Raw genomic sequence first — 13,355 nt, 5'->3', positions numbered from 1 at the left:
AATTTTAGAAAAGTCTAAATGCAACTGAAATGTTAAGGTTGAATTATTTGCTCCAAAGGGATAGGAGAAAACATTTTCCCACAGTCCAAAGATAATGTTCAAGGGGCAATTTTCCAACACAGCTGGAATATTCAAATAATGCAGTCTATAGCAGTCAATTCAAAGTAAGAGACTGAGGTATCAGCTTAAAAATTCAAACACTTACAAATTTTAAGTATAGCTCAACCAGAACTAAAAACAATGTTTCGTACAGGCTAAATGCCTTAGTAACAGTTTAAAACACCACATAGTTGTTCTATACACTCTATACGTTCTGTCCTGGGTATGACGTTAAACTGCATCCGGCCCTTCAAGCGGTTCTCCAACTTGCTGGGAAATCATGGATGTTGGTGACAGTATTGGCACTCCAGCCACCATAAACAAAACTTCCAACATCACTGAGATTACAGAAAGGATTCCTTTCTGCTATCCGTAGCTCTGCTACTCATTTTATGAAGGGGATGGGGGAAAGCCCTTGGGAGCCCCATCCCCGGAAGAGTCAAAACCAAAATATTAGGCCTGTCGGGGGATCAGAACCGGTGTGGTGCTGAGGCATCGGCCACTGCACGGCAGTACTTGGGTCCCAAAATGAGGCAGCCCATCCAGGTAGGCGCATGGAATGTCTCGTCTCTCCGGCATGATGATCGTCTTCCTCTGCTGTCAGACGAGCTGCGTAAACTTCGCATTTCAGTGGCGGCACTCTCTGAGGTGTGCAAACCTGGGACAGGCCAGATCTCTGTATGTGGGTACACATTTTATTGGTCTGGTAGCTCTGATGACTGTCATACTCCGGGAGTAGCTGTTGCTGTAGCAGATTGGCTTTTTACGATGGTGTTCGAGGTCACTCCTTTCAATGATATTTATGCAAAAGGATGAAGGTCCAAGTCTTTAGGGTCCTGGTACTTCCTGTCTTGCTATATGGTTGCAAGACATGGACGCTATCCAGTGACCTGAGATGAAGACTGGATTCCTTTGGTACTGTTTCTTTGGAGAATCCCTGGGTACCACTGGTTTGACTGTGTCGAATGAGCAGTTGCTCATGGAATCCTAAATGAGGCACATTACCTGCATTGTAAGGGAGCGTCAGTTATGGCACTACAGCCATGTGACACGATTCTCCAAGGCTGATCCAGCTCACAGTAATCTCATTGTTATGGACCCGAGTGGCTGGACCAGGCCAAGGGAACACCCACGTAACACCTGGCTGTGGCAGATAGAGGGTCATTTCTGGAGTGGTACTGGACCACAATATCTGCCTGGGGGCGTTGCCAACCAGGATCCCAAGCTGTTTCATCATGTGGTGGGAGTGGGATAGCACTGTACCAGTGCATGCTCCCCAACCTGACCTGACCTGATCTTTGTTCTATACTCTCTACACAGGGAATTCAAATAAATATACCATATAAAATTTCATACATTCATTTGCAAAAAAAATGTATATGTAGTTTTAAAGTATAAATCAAATAACAGTAAAGCTTTATGCATGTAACAGTACATAAGATACAAAACACTAATGCTTATGTAAAGCTCATTAGTTCTTTGATTCAATTTTTAGTGAACAGTTTAGTTCCTCAACTAGAATTTTTTTCAAGTATTATAATAATAATGTAGACCAGCAATACTGGATATATTTAAAAACACATACTAGATTACTTTCCAAATTAAGTATGTTTTTAACCACACCAATATAAAATGAATAAATAAAATGTTTGCCTAACTAAATATTTTAAAAATGTGTTTACATCAAAAAACACTTTTATCGGTTGAACTTCATAAAGTATATTTTACTCATATTTTATAGTCAAGGAAGAAATAAAATAATTCCTTTTGGTTAAAAGTGTAATTATGGCTCATCTTGAATATTACAGAAGCCAATCAGACTTTCCATGCTTTGATAAAGTGTTATGTAGGAATTAGCAAGCAGATGCAATAGGCATATCGACTAACAAAGCTGCAAACATAAATCGTTATATAAAACATAACCTAAACACTGACAATGCATTTTTCCCTAAAACAACAAAAACAAAACTCCTTGCAATTTTCATGACACCTTTATTATGCAGATTTATCTTCAGATATAATGACAGAGAAGAGATTAAATTAATGCCTACTTAGACCAGTAAGGGTGTATTTAAAATAATCTCATCTCTGAAAGGTGAAAAGAACATTAAGTCTGGGTTGTGAGGAAATGTAAAACTGATGTTGCTGATGGATGGGTTGTCTGAGAAGTGAAAAAAGGGCAAACCTAATTTCCTGCTTTATTACTCGACTCAAAATTGGTTAACTATAATATGAAAAAGAATTAAAAACAAAAACGCCACACATCTCTAAATCCTGAAATAAATAAGGCTTTCCATGCTGAAGTGGTCTTATCAAAAGGGTAGGTTGTAAAGAGCTCAGAGATTGCAAACTGACTCCAGTAGTGTGGGTGTTAAACAATTTTTTATGTCTAATACACTAATACTAAAAAGAAACAGCAATAAAAAATATTAAAACACAAATGATCACCTTCAATAATTTAGGCAATGTTTTTAGGACATAAGGTTTACTACATTAGTATGGTTCTAAAACAAAGGCATATAAATACAAATCTCAAGATATACTTACATAAATAGTCTTCTTTTGGCCAGTGGATGCCCCATCTCCCATAGCTCCCACAACTGTCTTTGTGCTTTTGTTGCCAGTGTCATTGGCTCCTTTGTCCTTTACTTGCATTTCTACCGCTTCTGGAATTTTAATATCTCCAACTCCAAGTGCTTCATCTTTGTACTTTTTAACAAACTGCTCCATCTTCTTCACCTCATTCGGAGACAACTCATGGCATTTGGAGGGGTCCTGATCATGTTCAGGTAACTGCCTTGCCATCTGCTTCTTACGATAGACTGCTCCTTCAGTGCCAAACACAGGCTGCTTCGCCTTTGGCAGCATCTCAATATAGCGTACAGCCTGATTAAGGAGGGAGGAAATACTGTCTATCAAATGGACAGAAATTCACTTTTGCCTAGTAAGTGTTTCAAAACATTTTCAATCTAGAAAAAGTGTATACTGGAAGTTTAATTATTAGCATTTTCAAGCTTTGCTGAAATTACTAAAAATTAAAATGTTTTTGCTGTAATTAAAAAAAATAAAAGGTTATCTAGAACAATAAGCTTAAACTTTAAAAATATATCCACATACCTTTAAATTAAATGCCTGATAATAATGCATTGCATTTTGAGCAAAGGATTTTTATATACTTACTGGATTTTGAATATTGGTACAGACAGAAGAAACTATTTTTACTAAACACTTTAATTACACAAAAAAACTATTTGAAGACTTGCTGCTGATGCTACTGATGGTTTCCACTAAAAGAAAAAAAACTGGTATAAAAACAATCCTAAAAAAAATCTATAGATTTTACTGTACCATCTATATTTACTAATTTCCACTCCAGAGATGTTTTCAATTGTCTCTAGATAAACTGTTTCAATGACTGTATACATAAGCCTAGTATTGGTTAATTGCTTATATTAAAGTATGTCATAAAAAACAAACTAAACAACTCTTCTAGTAGCAAGACTAGACCAACAAAATGGAAACAATCTTTGTAAATATCTTTAAAACAAATCTACATAATTCAGTATCTTCCAAGCTTACAATGTATATACGGTAGTGTTTTTAACCATAAAATGAGTTGTATTTACTGTGTTTTAACCTGAAAACATCATTCTTTAGCTGATGCACCAATGCCATCTAGTGGGCAATGAAAACAATTGCTATATTCATGAATAAAAATTTTAAACTTCTTCATAAGAAAGGCCAAGTGGCATGCAAAGAAACAGACCCAAGTTCTGAAATGTTATCTGGACTTTACTCCAGTTAAGTATATCACAGTTTTAAGGTTTACAGATACTGTGAGACAGTGTATATCTGCCATGCTGGCACACTTTTAACATATTAATAGTCAGTTACAAAAAAAAAAAAACAAAAAAAAAAATAAATCACAGAATCATTGATTTGTTGTCTAAACTCTTTCAGCAAATTGTCTAACATCTTGGTAATAAAAGATCTAATAACAAAGAAAAATACATCTGATGGATTACCACAATCTGACTTGGTACAGGCGGTGCCCACTCATAGGTAATAGTTTTGATGTCGACATCCTTCTTGGCTGAAACAGGGCTAGTGAGTGTAACCACATTTCTTTTATAAAGGGGATGATCATCAGTTTTCAGTTTGGCTATAAGGCTGCTGTACTTCGTATCCTCCAGGAGACGGCCTACTTTCTTGTCCTCTTCTGAAGTTGTCTGAACATCATGGTCTTCTAAGCCACATTTGCAATTCCGGCATATTTTTCTGCAGATGTTGGAAATAGCAATCATTATTTTTAAAGTGGATTTGTAGTTTAAACATTAGAAAGTAACAACAATCAATCTTTATGTGGTGGAAAAGAAAATTACAGAATAATGATAATCCAACATTACATCAGAATAAAATTTATATCTGACATTTTCTGACTTAATTTTAACAGAAAATCAAACTTATAGGGTTTATAGGGTAATTGTCATGTGTACAGAGTACAATCAATTTTATACAAATATACGGAAGTTGTGGAATATGGCTGGCAGCTTATTCCAGCCAATACCCCCAAGCCACCAAATGGAGCCATCCCTGCAACATGGAGGGGACCCGAATTCCAGCAGGGTATCATGGAACTTGGAGTCTTTCATCACAGCCCTGCTGGATACCGTGGGGGCCGCTGTAGGGAGGCTCAAGGACTTGGGAAGTACGTCCTAGTCACAGGGACAGAGGAAATGACGTACTTCCGGGCTGAAGAAAAGGAGTTTTCACCCGACCCGGAAGTGTTATAAAGTCACATGGACTGAGGGACAGAAACACTTCTGGGTCAAGGACTTTAAAAGGATGGTGGGAAATCCCAGCAGGGAGCCGAGATGGGAGGAAGGGTGACTGAGCTGCTGGGAGTGGAGGATTGTTTATTGATTGTGTATTGTGATTTATTGGAGTATTGTTGGAGTGGAGGGTGCTTTGTGCAGATTATTATTATAATAAATATTAATTATTTGGACTTTTATCTGGTGTCTGACGAGTGGTCTGAGGGTTCAAGGGGACGACAGCGCCCCTGTCACAGTGGCGTAGCCAGCAGGATTCTCTGGCCGTCGGTTTGGCAGAGGACCTGGGAAAAATTTCTGTGGACAGAAAACCCCAAGACGACAGCGGCACGACACGCAGAAACAAATCGCCACAACCCACATTTACCAAGTCCGTCATGGGGGAAAAAGAAGGTTAAGCAGAACGGCAACCCAAGCGGAGGTCCTACGTTCGTCAAAGCCGACGCTCTGGATGAGCCACGGAGCAACTACGCATGCCGGGAGAAGCTTCCGGAAGAAGACGACTGCTACAAGATATGTGCCGGGAGCGAAATCGATAACATCTTTAAAATAACACATTTTGTCCCGTGCACCTACCTTGGAAAAGGTCATCCGGAGGCTCTGCGGGAGGCAGGAGAAACTTCCAAAGACGGTGGTGCACTCTTGTTCAAGCAGACGAGTAAAAAGAAGGACTTCCGCATGTCAGGTACCGGCAAGGAACACGTGACCTGCCCCGGAGGAATCTGGGAAGGAGAAGGTCCGTGTACTGCAGACGACTTCACCCAAAAGAAAACGGACTTGGGCTTTCCGAAGGGGAAGGGGGAGGTGAGCGAAGTACCACTCACCCCACAAAAAGGTAAGGAGGTCCGGGAAATGACTGGTCGGTCCGCCAATAAATTGAGAAAGGCGGATCGCAGTCAGCCAAAGGCCGCACCGCGGGCCTCCAAGAAGAACTCCAATTCCCAGACACCTGTGCGCAGCCCAACCAAGAACGTGCCAGAAGCGGGCGTGCTCATTGGCTCCAGGCCGGAAGGTAGGGCTAATGATGACTCGAGCCTGCCTTCGGCCGATTTAAAAAATATGAACGTGCATGAGCTGGAGAAATTACTTCAGCCCGTGCACAGTTTCTTACAGATTGTGTGAACAATAAAGAAGATCGTGGAGGAGCTGGGAGCAGCGGCCGAAGCGCCTTTAAATAAGGTAGATGAGTACGGCAGGTGTGGCTGAGAGCGTCCCGTATTAATTAATTCGGTGGTACAGGTAAGTGAGACCCATACCGTACATAATAAAGGGACACAGAGTGAAACTGGCCCGATATTAGTAGCGGGTGCCAAGTAACCTCGAGCCCTACAAAAGACGTGGGTATAATGACCGAGTGGCAGGGGAAGGATCGATCGAGCTGGAGCAGCTGAATAGTGCTGTCTCCCAGAGTGATGCGGTTCTGGAGACGCCTCCACCGGTCATTTATAAATCAAAGGGGATTCAAACAGTAAAGGGGCTTTCTCATACCCATAGAGAGACCCAAACTGTGGACAAGCTCCAGATTAAAAAGGAGATCCCAAAAGAGAAACGGGGGACTCATTATAAAATAGAAAAGGGAGCTGAGAGCTCAGAGGCAGCTGTGGAACCCTACTCAGTGGGAAAATGGGCGGAGCCAGAGTATCCAGACTGTTTCCAGTTCCGCAGAGGGAGAATAGCAGAACGACGGAGGCAGTGTTACGAATACCGCCGGCTGGGCCACATTTGGCGAAATTGTCCTTGAAGAACAGGAGATAAAAGTTTCTCACTGGTATAATGTTCCCCCTAGGTTCTCCAGGGAATACTTTTCAGAAAATAGCCAAGGTCCGACCAGAAGCTCCTTCTGGAGGAAGACGTCCCTCGCGGGGCTGGACGCTTTGAACCATGGTTCTTCGCTGAGGGGGAAGTATTGTGGAATATAGCCGGCAGCTTATTCTGGCCAATACCCTCAAGCCGCCAGATGGAGCCATCCCTGCAACATGGAGGGGCCCCGAATTCCAGCAAGGCATCATGGAACTTGGAGTCTTTCATCACAGCCCTCCTGGATACCATGGGGGCCGCCAGTGGACGTTCAGGGAGGCTCAAGGACTTGTATTTTCCATATAACCCAGGAGTATGTCATTTCCTCTGTCCCTGTGACTAGGACGTACTTCCGGGCTGAAGAAAGGAGGTTTCACCTGACCCGGAAGTGTTATATAGTCACATGGACTGAGGGACAGAAACACTTCCGGGTCAAGGACTTTAAAAGGACTATGGGATATCCCATCAGGGAGCTGATTTGGGAGAAAAGGTGACTGAGCTGCTGGGAGCGGAGGATTGTTTATCGATTGTGTATTGTGATTTATTGGAGTATTGTGAAGTGGAGGAATATAAATATATATATTTATTCCTTATATATTACATCCTATTAGACACCCCCACACATTTGATATGCAAGGCTTTTACTTGTTTTGTACAATATTTTATTTTTATTTACATTAAAATCTACTCAAGTCTTAATTCTGTCCAGGTCCATTTTTAATGATTTTGCTTAGTCTATAGTTTCAGACATTCTGTCTAGTATGCTGTCATCTGCAAAGCTAAAGGATAAGTTTGATATTTTTCAAGTTATTTCAAAACAATCATGGGATACAGTATATTAAGTTGCGGGTTAAAATAGTGTTTTTTTTAAACACAATTGCAAAATATCTTGTCTGTTCCTGCAGTTTACAATGGAGTATTTGGGTTCACAAGTCCACAGGTGATACAGAAAGCATTAACCTACCAAATACATCCATTTTACTAGTCAAAAAATAGACTATTCATCTGTCTCTTGCAGTTACACACATATCAGTGTGCAGTGCATCCATGTTGCTTTAAAAGGTAAAAAAGCAAAAAGCAAACCACTGTTTTCAGATTCAGCCATTTTAAAATGAGACTACCTATTCAATTTGATATCCCATTTGTCTTACTCTACAGCAGTGTGACACCCTTCACTGCCAGAAAGGAGTGGATTCACCTGGGAAAGTCATCGTCAAACACCCATTATTGACATTGAATGTTGAGGCTCAGATGTAAATCGCTGCTTTATTTTCTAGTTGTCTACAGAAGTAACAACTGAAATGAGTCACATAATTTTATAATGTTATATTCTAATTCCCTATGGCAGCTTTTTTTCTACACTTCACAAAGATACTGTATGCTGCCACTGATGTGAGAGAGAGTTGTGAGAATCTGAAACACATTTCTGAGATATGTGAGTGTAGCAGAAGCCTTGATAGCCTTTAAAAAGTACTGGATGAGATACTAGGACAGCTTAGCTATTAGCTAAACAAGCCTGATGGGCAGAATAGTCTTCTCTTATGTTCAATATTCTTAAATTTATCAATTTAAAATTAAATCTACAACACCAACTATTCAGAAAGTGAAAGGGTTTAAATTCTTTTTGAATCTACTGTACACTCATTAATGCCTAAATCGTAGTCATTAGAGAACTATTGCAGAAATTTTCAGTCGTAGTTTAGATAGGGGCAATTGCCGGCGCACCCATGAAGACAATCACCTAATGTGACACACCTAATGACTGAGATCTACTAGTCTGCAAAAGGCTAGTATAAAATCACACGGGTTTGATTTTCCTCAGACTGTGTATGCAGGTTGGCAGAAGAGCGGACAACCAATGAATGCATACTGAAGAATGCTTTGCACCTTGCAAATAGAAGAGAAATCTTGTATCTTTATGATGTTTCATATATTAAAACAGAAAAAAAAAAAAGAAAAATGGGGTTACGGCTAAACCCTCATAGCCATTAACTCTTCACACAATGATTGTATAGTGCCAACTCTGTCAGGTGCCTGATGCCTCAGGATTTAAGTGCCATGACAAAATGGAAAAAAGACAAAAAAAATAAGACTGCAGATTGCTGCTGAACTCCTAGCAGCTATCCCATTGTACAGCACAGCACCAGTTCCACCAGTCAGGAAAAGAGTCAAGAACAGCTGTACTGAAAAGTCTTAACCCAGTCAGCAGAGTAAGCATGCCCAGCAATTTTCAGATGTGTAATCTGACATTTTGTGTATTTTGGTGCAGTGACAAGATCAGCAACTGCAAATCTGATATGCCCAATGATAAAAAGCCATGTAAGGTGAGACATTATCTCCACTTTGAAGCCAATTCTCATGTAAATTATGTAAATGATCACTCCCTCCTCAAAACACTTGATTTTTTCTAAATAACATTAATTTTACTAACTGCCACCTCTAGGATTTAGCCTAGATTTCAAATTTACCTATTTTATTATTACGGTTTCCTCCCTTACATGAACCTGGCCTGTACTCAAATTCATGCAACTCCCCCCATGGAATTATTAGTTTAAACACTTTTCAACTAACCTATTCATATGCCTTCCCAATACATTCTTGCCCTTCTGGTTCAAACTGAGCTCATTCTGATGGTACAAGCTCCATCTGTTTCAAAAGGCTGCCCAATATGTCCTGAACCTAAATTCATCAATCCTAAACCAAGATCTGACCAATTTGTTAAACCTTAATAATTGCTGGGATAAAATGTGGTAAAAAACAGAACCTTAGTTAGGACCATCTAGACAATAACAAAGGGATCCAGCTCTGGTTATTGTCCTTTCCACATACCCTGGGAGGTCTCATATATATGTGCCTGGAAGGCAATACACCACAAAAGACTCCTTATTGCTAGAACAAACCTGAGTCCCCTGCTATCAATACTTCACTCTTGCTAGAAACTGGTTTAGAGGTGACCTGTTGGAGCATACTGCTTTAAAGTTATCAAACTTGCAGCCCAGCTCTACAAGGTCCAGAAAATGTGTACATCTGTAACTTTGGGAATGGCTTTGTCCTCTTATATTGTGATTATTCCTGACTGTGACCCACCTGTCACTCTCTGTAGTGCAGGCTTCTGCCTCACCACATACTGAGTGGAACTATCAGTCTAATGGGCATCTAAACAAGTTTTTCAAATATTTTATTAAAATGCAAGCTATCTTGCCCCTTTTCAAATTCAGCAACCTTGTACTGAAGGTGCTAGACTAGCAGGCACCTCACAAATATAAGTCGAATAGATGGAATGAGCAAAACAACAAGAATGGTGCTGTATTGTCCTTATTTTTAAATTTGGATGGAACTCTTTAGTCCCATATAACAACAACAACAACATCTTTTTACATCTAACTACCTCTATGTTCCTTTGGTTTACTGCTCATTTTATTTTCAGTGCTACTCATTGCACTAAAATGCCCCACAAAAAAAAAAAAAAAAAAAAGATCAAATTGCACAAAATCATTCAGGTCCTCTGGGTTTATTTAACTATGTTCTCTTTTTTGTTTGAAATAATGCAACCTGAGGCTAGGATTTCCTCTCTATATGATAATTGTGAAGCTTAAATGATCCTCCGTGAGAATACACTTGTAATGCTGCTAAAGAAGTCTTAGATATTTCAAGAAAGACAAAAAAAAGACTACGAATTTTTTTTTTGGCAGCTGGATTGCTTGGATCCCAAGCTGTTTTTTTCCCCCCTTGCTTTTGCTTTGATGAAGAGATGTTTAAACAAAAGTCTACCTTAAAGATTTGCATTTTAAAGTTTACACAGGGTACTGGTTAAACTGCACATTTTGTGGGATGATTTTAAAGTGGGTGAAAAGAACAACAAATGTCTGGTATTTGAGGGCTGTCTGGCTTGTTTCAAATTCCAGGCAGCTTGCTTACACAGGTTGTCATTTATCAATAATTTTAACCTTATCAACAAAAGGTTAAAAGCACTAGAATCAATTATCAAATGTTATTTCATATAAAACTCATAATTACATTCTTAAATCTTACCAATGCTTAAGGTTTAGCAAGCTAAGAAAACGACATGAAAATGGAAGAACAGAATTTTATGACAAATGACAATTACAATTTTTTTTTTTTTTACTATTGATAAAAGACAATTGAGTAAGGGTTTAGTACTAACAAGTTTGGTCAAAGAGAATTTGTTGTGATAACTTGTACAGTATGTTAATATGAGATTATTTGGCAACAAACTGCCACATAATTACCAGTTCTGCCTAGGAATAGATTTGACTTATATTATGACTAAAATAGCACCAGGTCATTAAACAAACAAAAAATCTGTAAAATATGCCTATATAATATACAATCCCTTTCATTTTTTAACATTACAAACAGAGAAGATCAATTTATTAATCAATTTTATACTGTTCTGTTAAAATACCGTATAAGGCCATAGAATAAACCATTGCTCCATACTAAAAAATAATGATGCATAGATGTAAAGGAATTTGCCACTCAAAGCTATTTTTGTCAATGATGTATAACTTTAAAAAGTTTCAAAAATGATTTCATTCCTGAATAATGTTACTTGGGGCGGCACGGTGGCGCAGTGGGTAGCGCTGCTGCCTCGCAGTTGAGAGATCTGGGGACCCGGGTTCACTTCCCGGGTCCTCCCTGCGTAGAGTTTGCATGTTCTCCCCGTGTCTGCGTGGGTTTCCTCCGGGCGCTCCGGTTTCCTCCCACAGTCCAAAGACATGCAGGTTAGGTGGATTGGCGATTCTAAATTGGCCCTAATGTGTGCTTGGTGTGTGGGTGTGTTTGTGTGTGTCCTGCGGTGGGTTGGCACCCTGCCCGGGATTGGTTCCCTGCCTTGTGCCCTGTGTTGGCTGGGATTGGCTCCAGCAGACCCCCGTGACCCTGTGTTCGGATTCAGCGGGTTGGAAAATGGATGGATGGATAATGTTACTTGTCTGAACATGCTGCACATAAAATACAGAGCAGTAAAATACTAAGAAGGATGCAGACGTGCACATTATGTAGAATTACCTGATCAATAGTTAAAAAATAAATAATAATAAAAAAATGTTTTTATTTCCACTTTAAAAAACTAGTACACAATGATATTCACATCTAGCATCTCTTGCCAAGTGGTGAATCACCAAGAGTTTCTAGCTAGGCAGCATTTTGGGTTTCATATATTAGAAGCTAGACGTGGTGTGCATTACAAAAGCAAAACAAGTATGCAGAACCGGTCTAGAAAACTAAGGAAAGCCAGCACACAATAGTGTGACTGTAGAAGGGGGCTTGCACAATAAAGTGCCCAGAATGGAACAGGCTCTCAAAATTTAATGGAGGGCATTTACTAACAACAAAAATAGCTGCACTTTTGTTCCGAGGCAGTCATATATTTTTGTTGATCTGTGTGCATCTGTGCTCCTTCTGTTCTTAGTTTATTGTACACCAAAAAGTATGGCCAAGATATTTGGAACATAGGAGTAAAAACAGATTTACTCACTCCAAACACATCACAGAGGAGCCAACTTTGAGCACTAAATGAAGTGGCCAAAGCTTTACATTTCCAAGGTGTGGAGCAGGGAAAATCAAGTCAATCTAGATAGTGATTTCCCAATGTGAAATCAGTGCACGAAGCACATGCACTGTATTGGTCCAACATTATCTGCCAATTCCATGTTCTTCATCAATATGGGGTTCTTTCTGTTTTGCTTTAAAGTTTATCATAGCTTTAAAATATCTCTCTATTATAAAAAGAAATCCTGTCCCCTGTCCTGATAGTCTACGATACGTGATCTTCTCGAAAGATAATTTAAAGACCCGCGAGACGAAAGAGACCTGCCACGGTGTGTCTCATGGGAACATAGAACGAGAGTCTTGCAAGACACACCCTACTTACAAGCAATATCAAAAAAACAAAAAAAAAAAAAACAAATCAGTAGTGTAAAGGCAGTCACACAGCACACACAGCTCCAGGACTCTCAGTGCAGAGTATAAGGTCAATACGGTAGAAATGAAATGAATAGGGTAGAAATAAAATGTCGACGATTAAACGAAGAAGAAAGAAAAGCACGGAGAAAAGAAACCCAAAAGCGATGGAGAGAAAAAAATGCTGAAAAGAAAAACAATACTCTAGGTGCAAATTTAGAAAATAAGGAACGTGATGATCAGCCCGGAACAAGTGAAATGAAAAAAAAAAAAAAAGCACGTCCAATCGGGCGCGGTGAAAAGAGACTCAAATGCGTTGGACAGAAAAAAAAGAGCAAAAAAGAATAATCGAGGTGCAAATTCAGAAAATAAGGAAATTAATTATCAGCCCGGAACTAGTGGAATTGAAAAAAAGCACATCCTATCCGGCTCAGAATTAAAAGACTATGAGTAAAAGAAAATGGAACTTCATAAAGACGTTTATAAACGTTGACGCTAAAGACATGCAGAGCAGATTAGAGACTATGAAACCAGTGAAATTAGAAAGGCTAAAAAAAAAAAAAAAAAAAAAAAACGGCACTATACACATGTGGAGAAAGCTGCGACAGCAGCTACCCCAACCGAACGCGAGCAGCGTTATACATCCTGCAAGAAAGAATTCAGCCACGCCTGCGGCCAGAAATAAAGATAGGCATTGCTTTT

At 39.6% G+C, this 13,355-nt stretch overlaps 1 protein-coding gene across 1 annotated transcript in view; it reads right to left on the bottom strand.

Annotated features, from left to right (window-relative positions):
- Positions 1-13,355, bottom strand: part of tes (testis derived transcript (3 LIM domains)) — a 35,060-nt gene that overhangs the window by 4,740 nt on the left and 16,965 nt on the right. The window contains exons 3-4 of the mRNA XM_028814486.2: positions 4,125-4,377; positions 2,647-2,985 (exon numbers count right to left, since the gene is read on the bottom strand). Of these exons, the coding sequence (XP_028670319.1) occupies positions 2,647-2,985; positions 4,125-4,377 (592 nt within the window). The remainder of the gene's footprint in view (positions 1-2,646; positions 2,986-4,124; positions 4,378-13,355) is intronic.

The sequence above is a fragment of the Erpetoichthys calabaricus genome, chromosome 1 (assembly GCF_900747795.2).
Source record: "Erpetoichthys calabaricus chromosome 1, fErpCal1.3, whole genome shotgun sequence".
Taxonomy (NCBI): Eukaryota; Metazoa; Chordata; class Cladistia; order Polypteriformes; family Polypteridae; genus Erpetoichthys; species Erpetoichthys calabaricus.
This window is presented reverse-complemented; position numbering and strand designations above follow the sequence as displayed.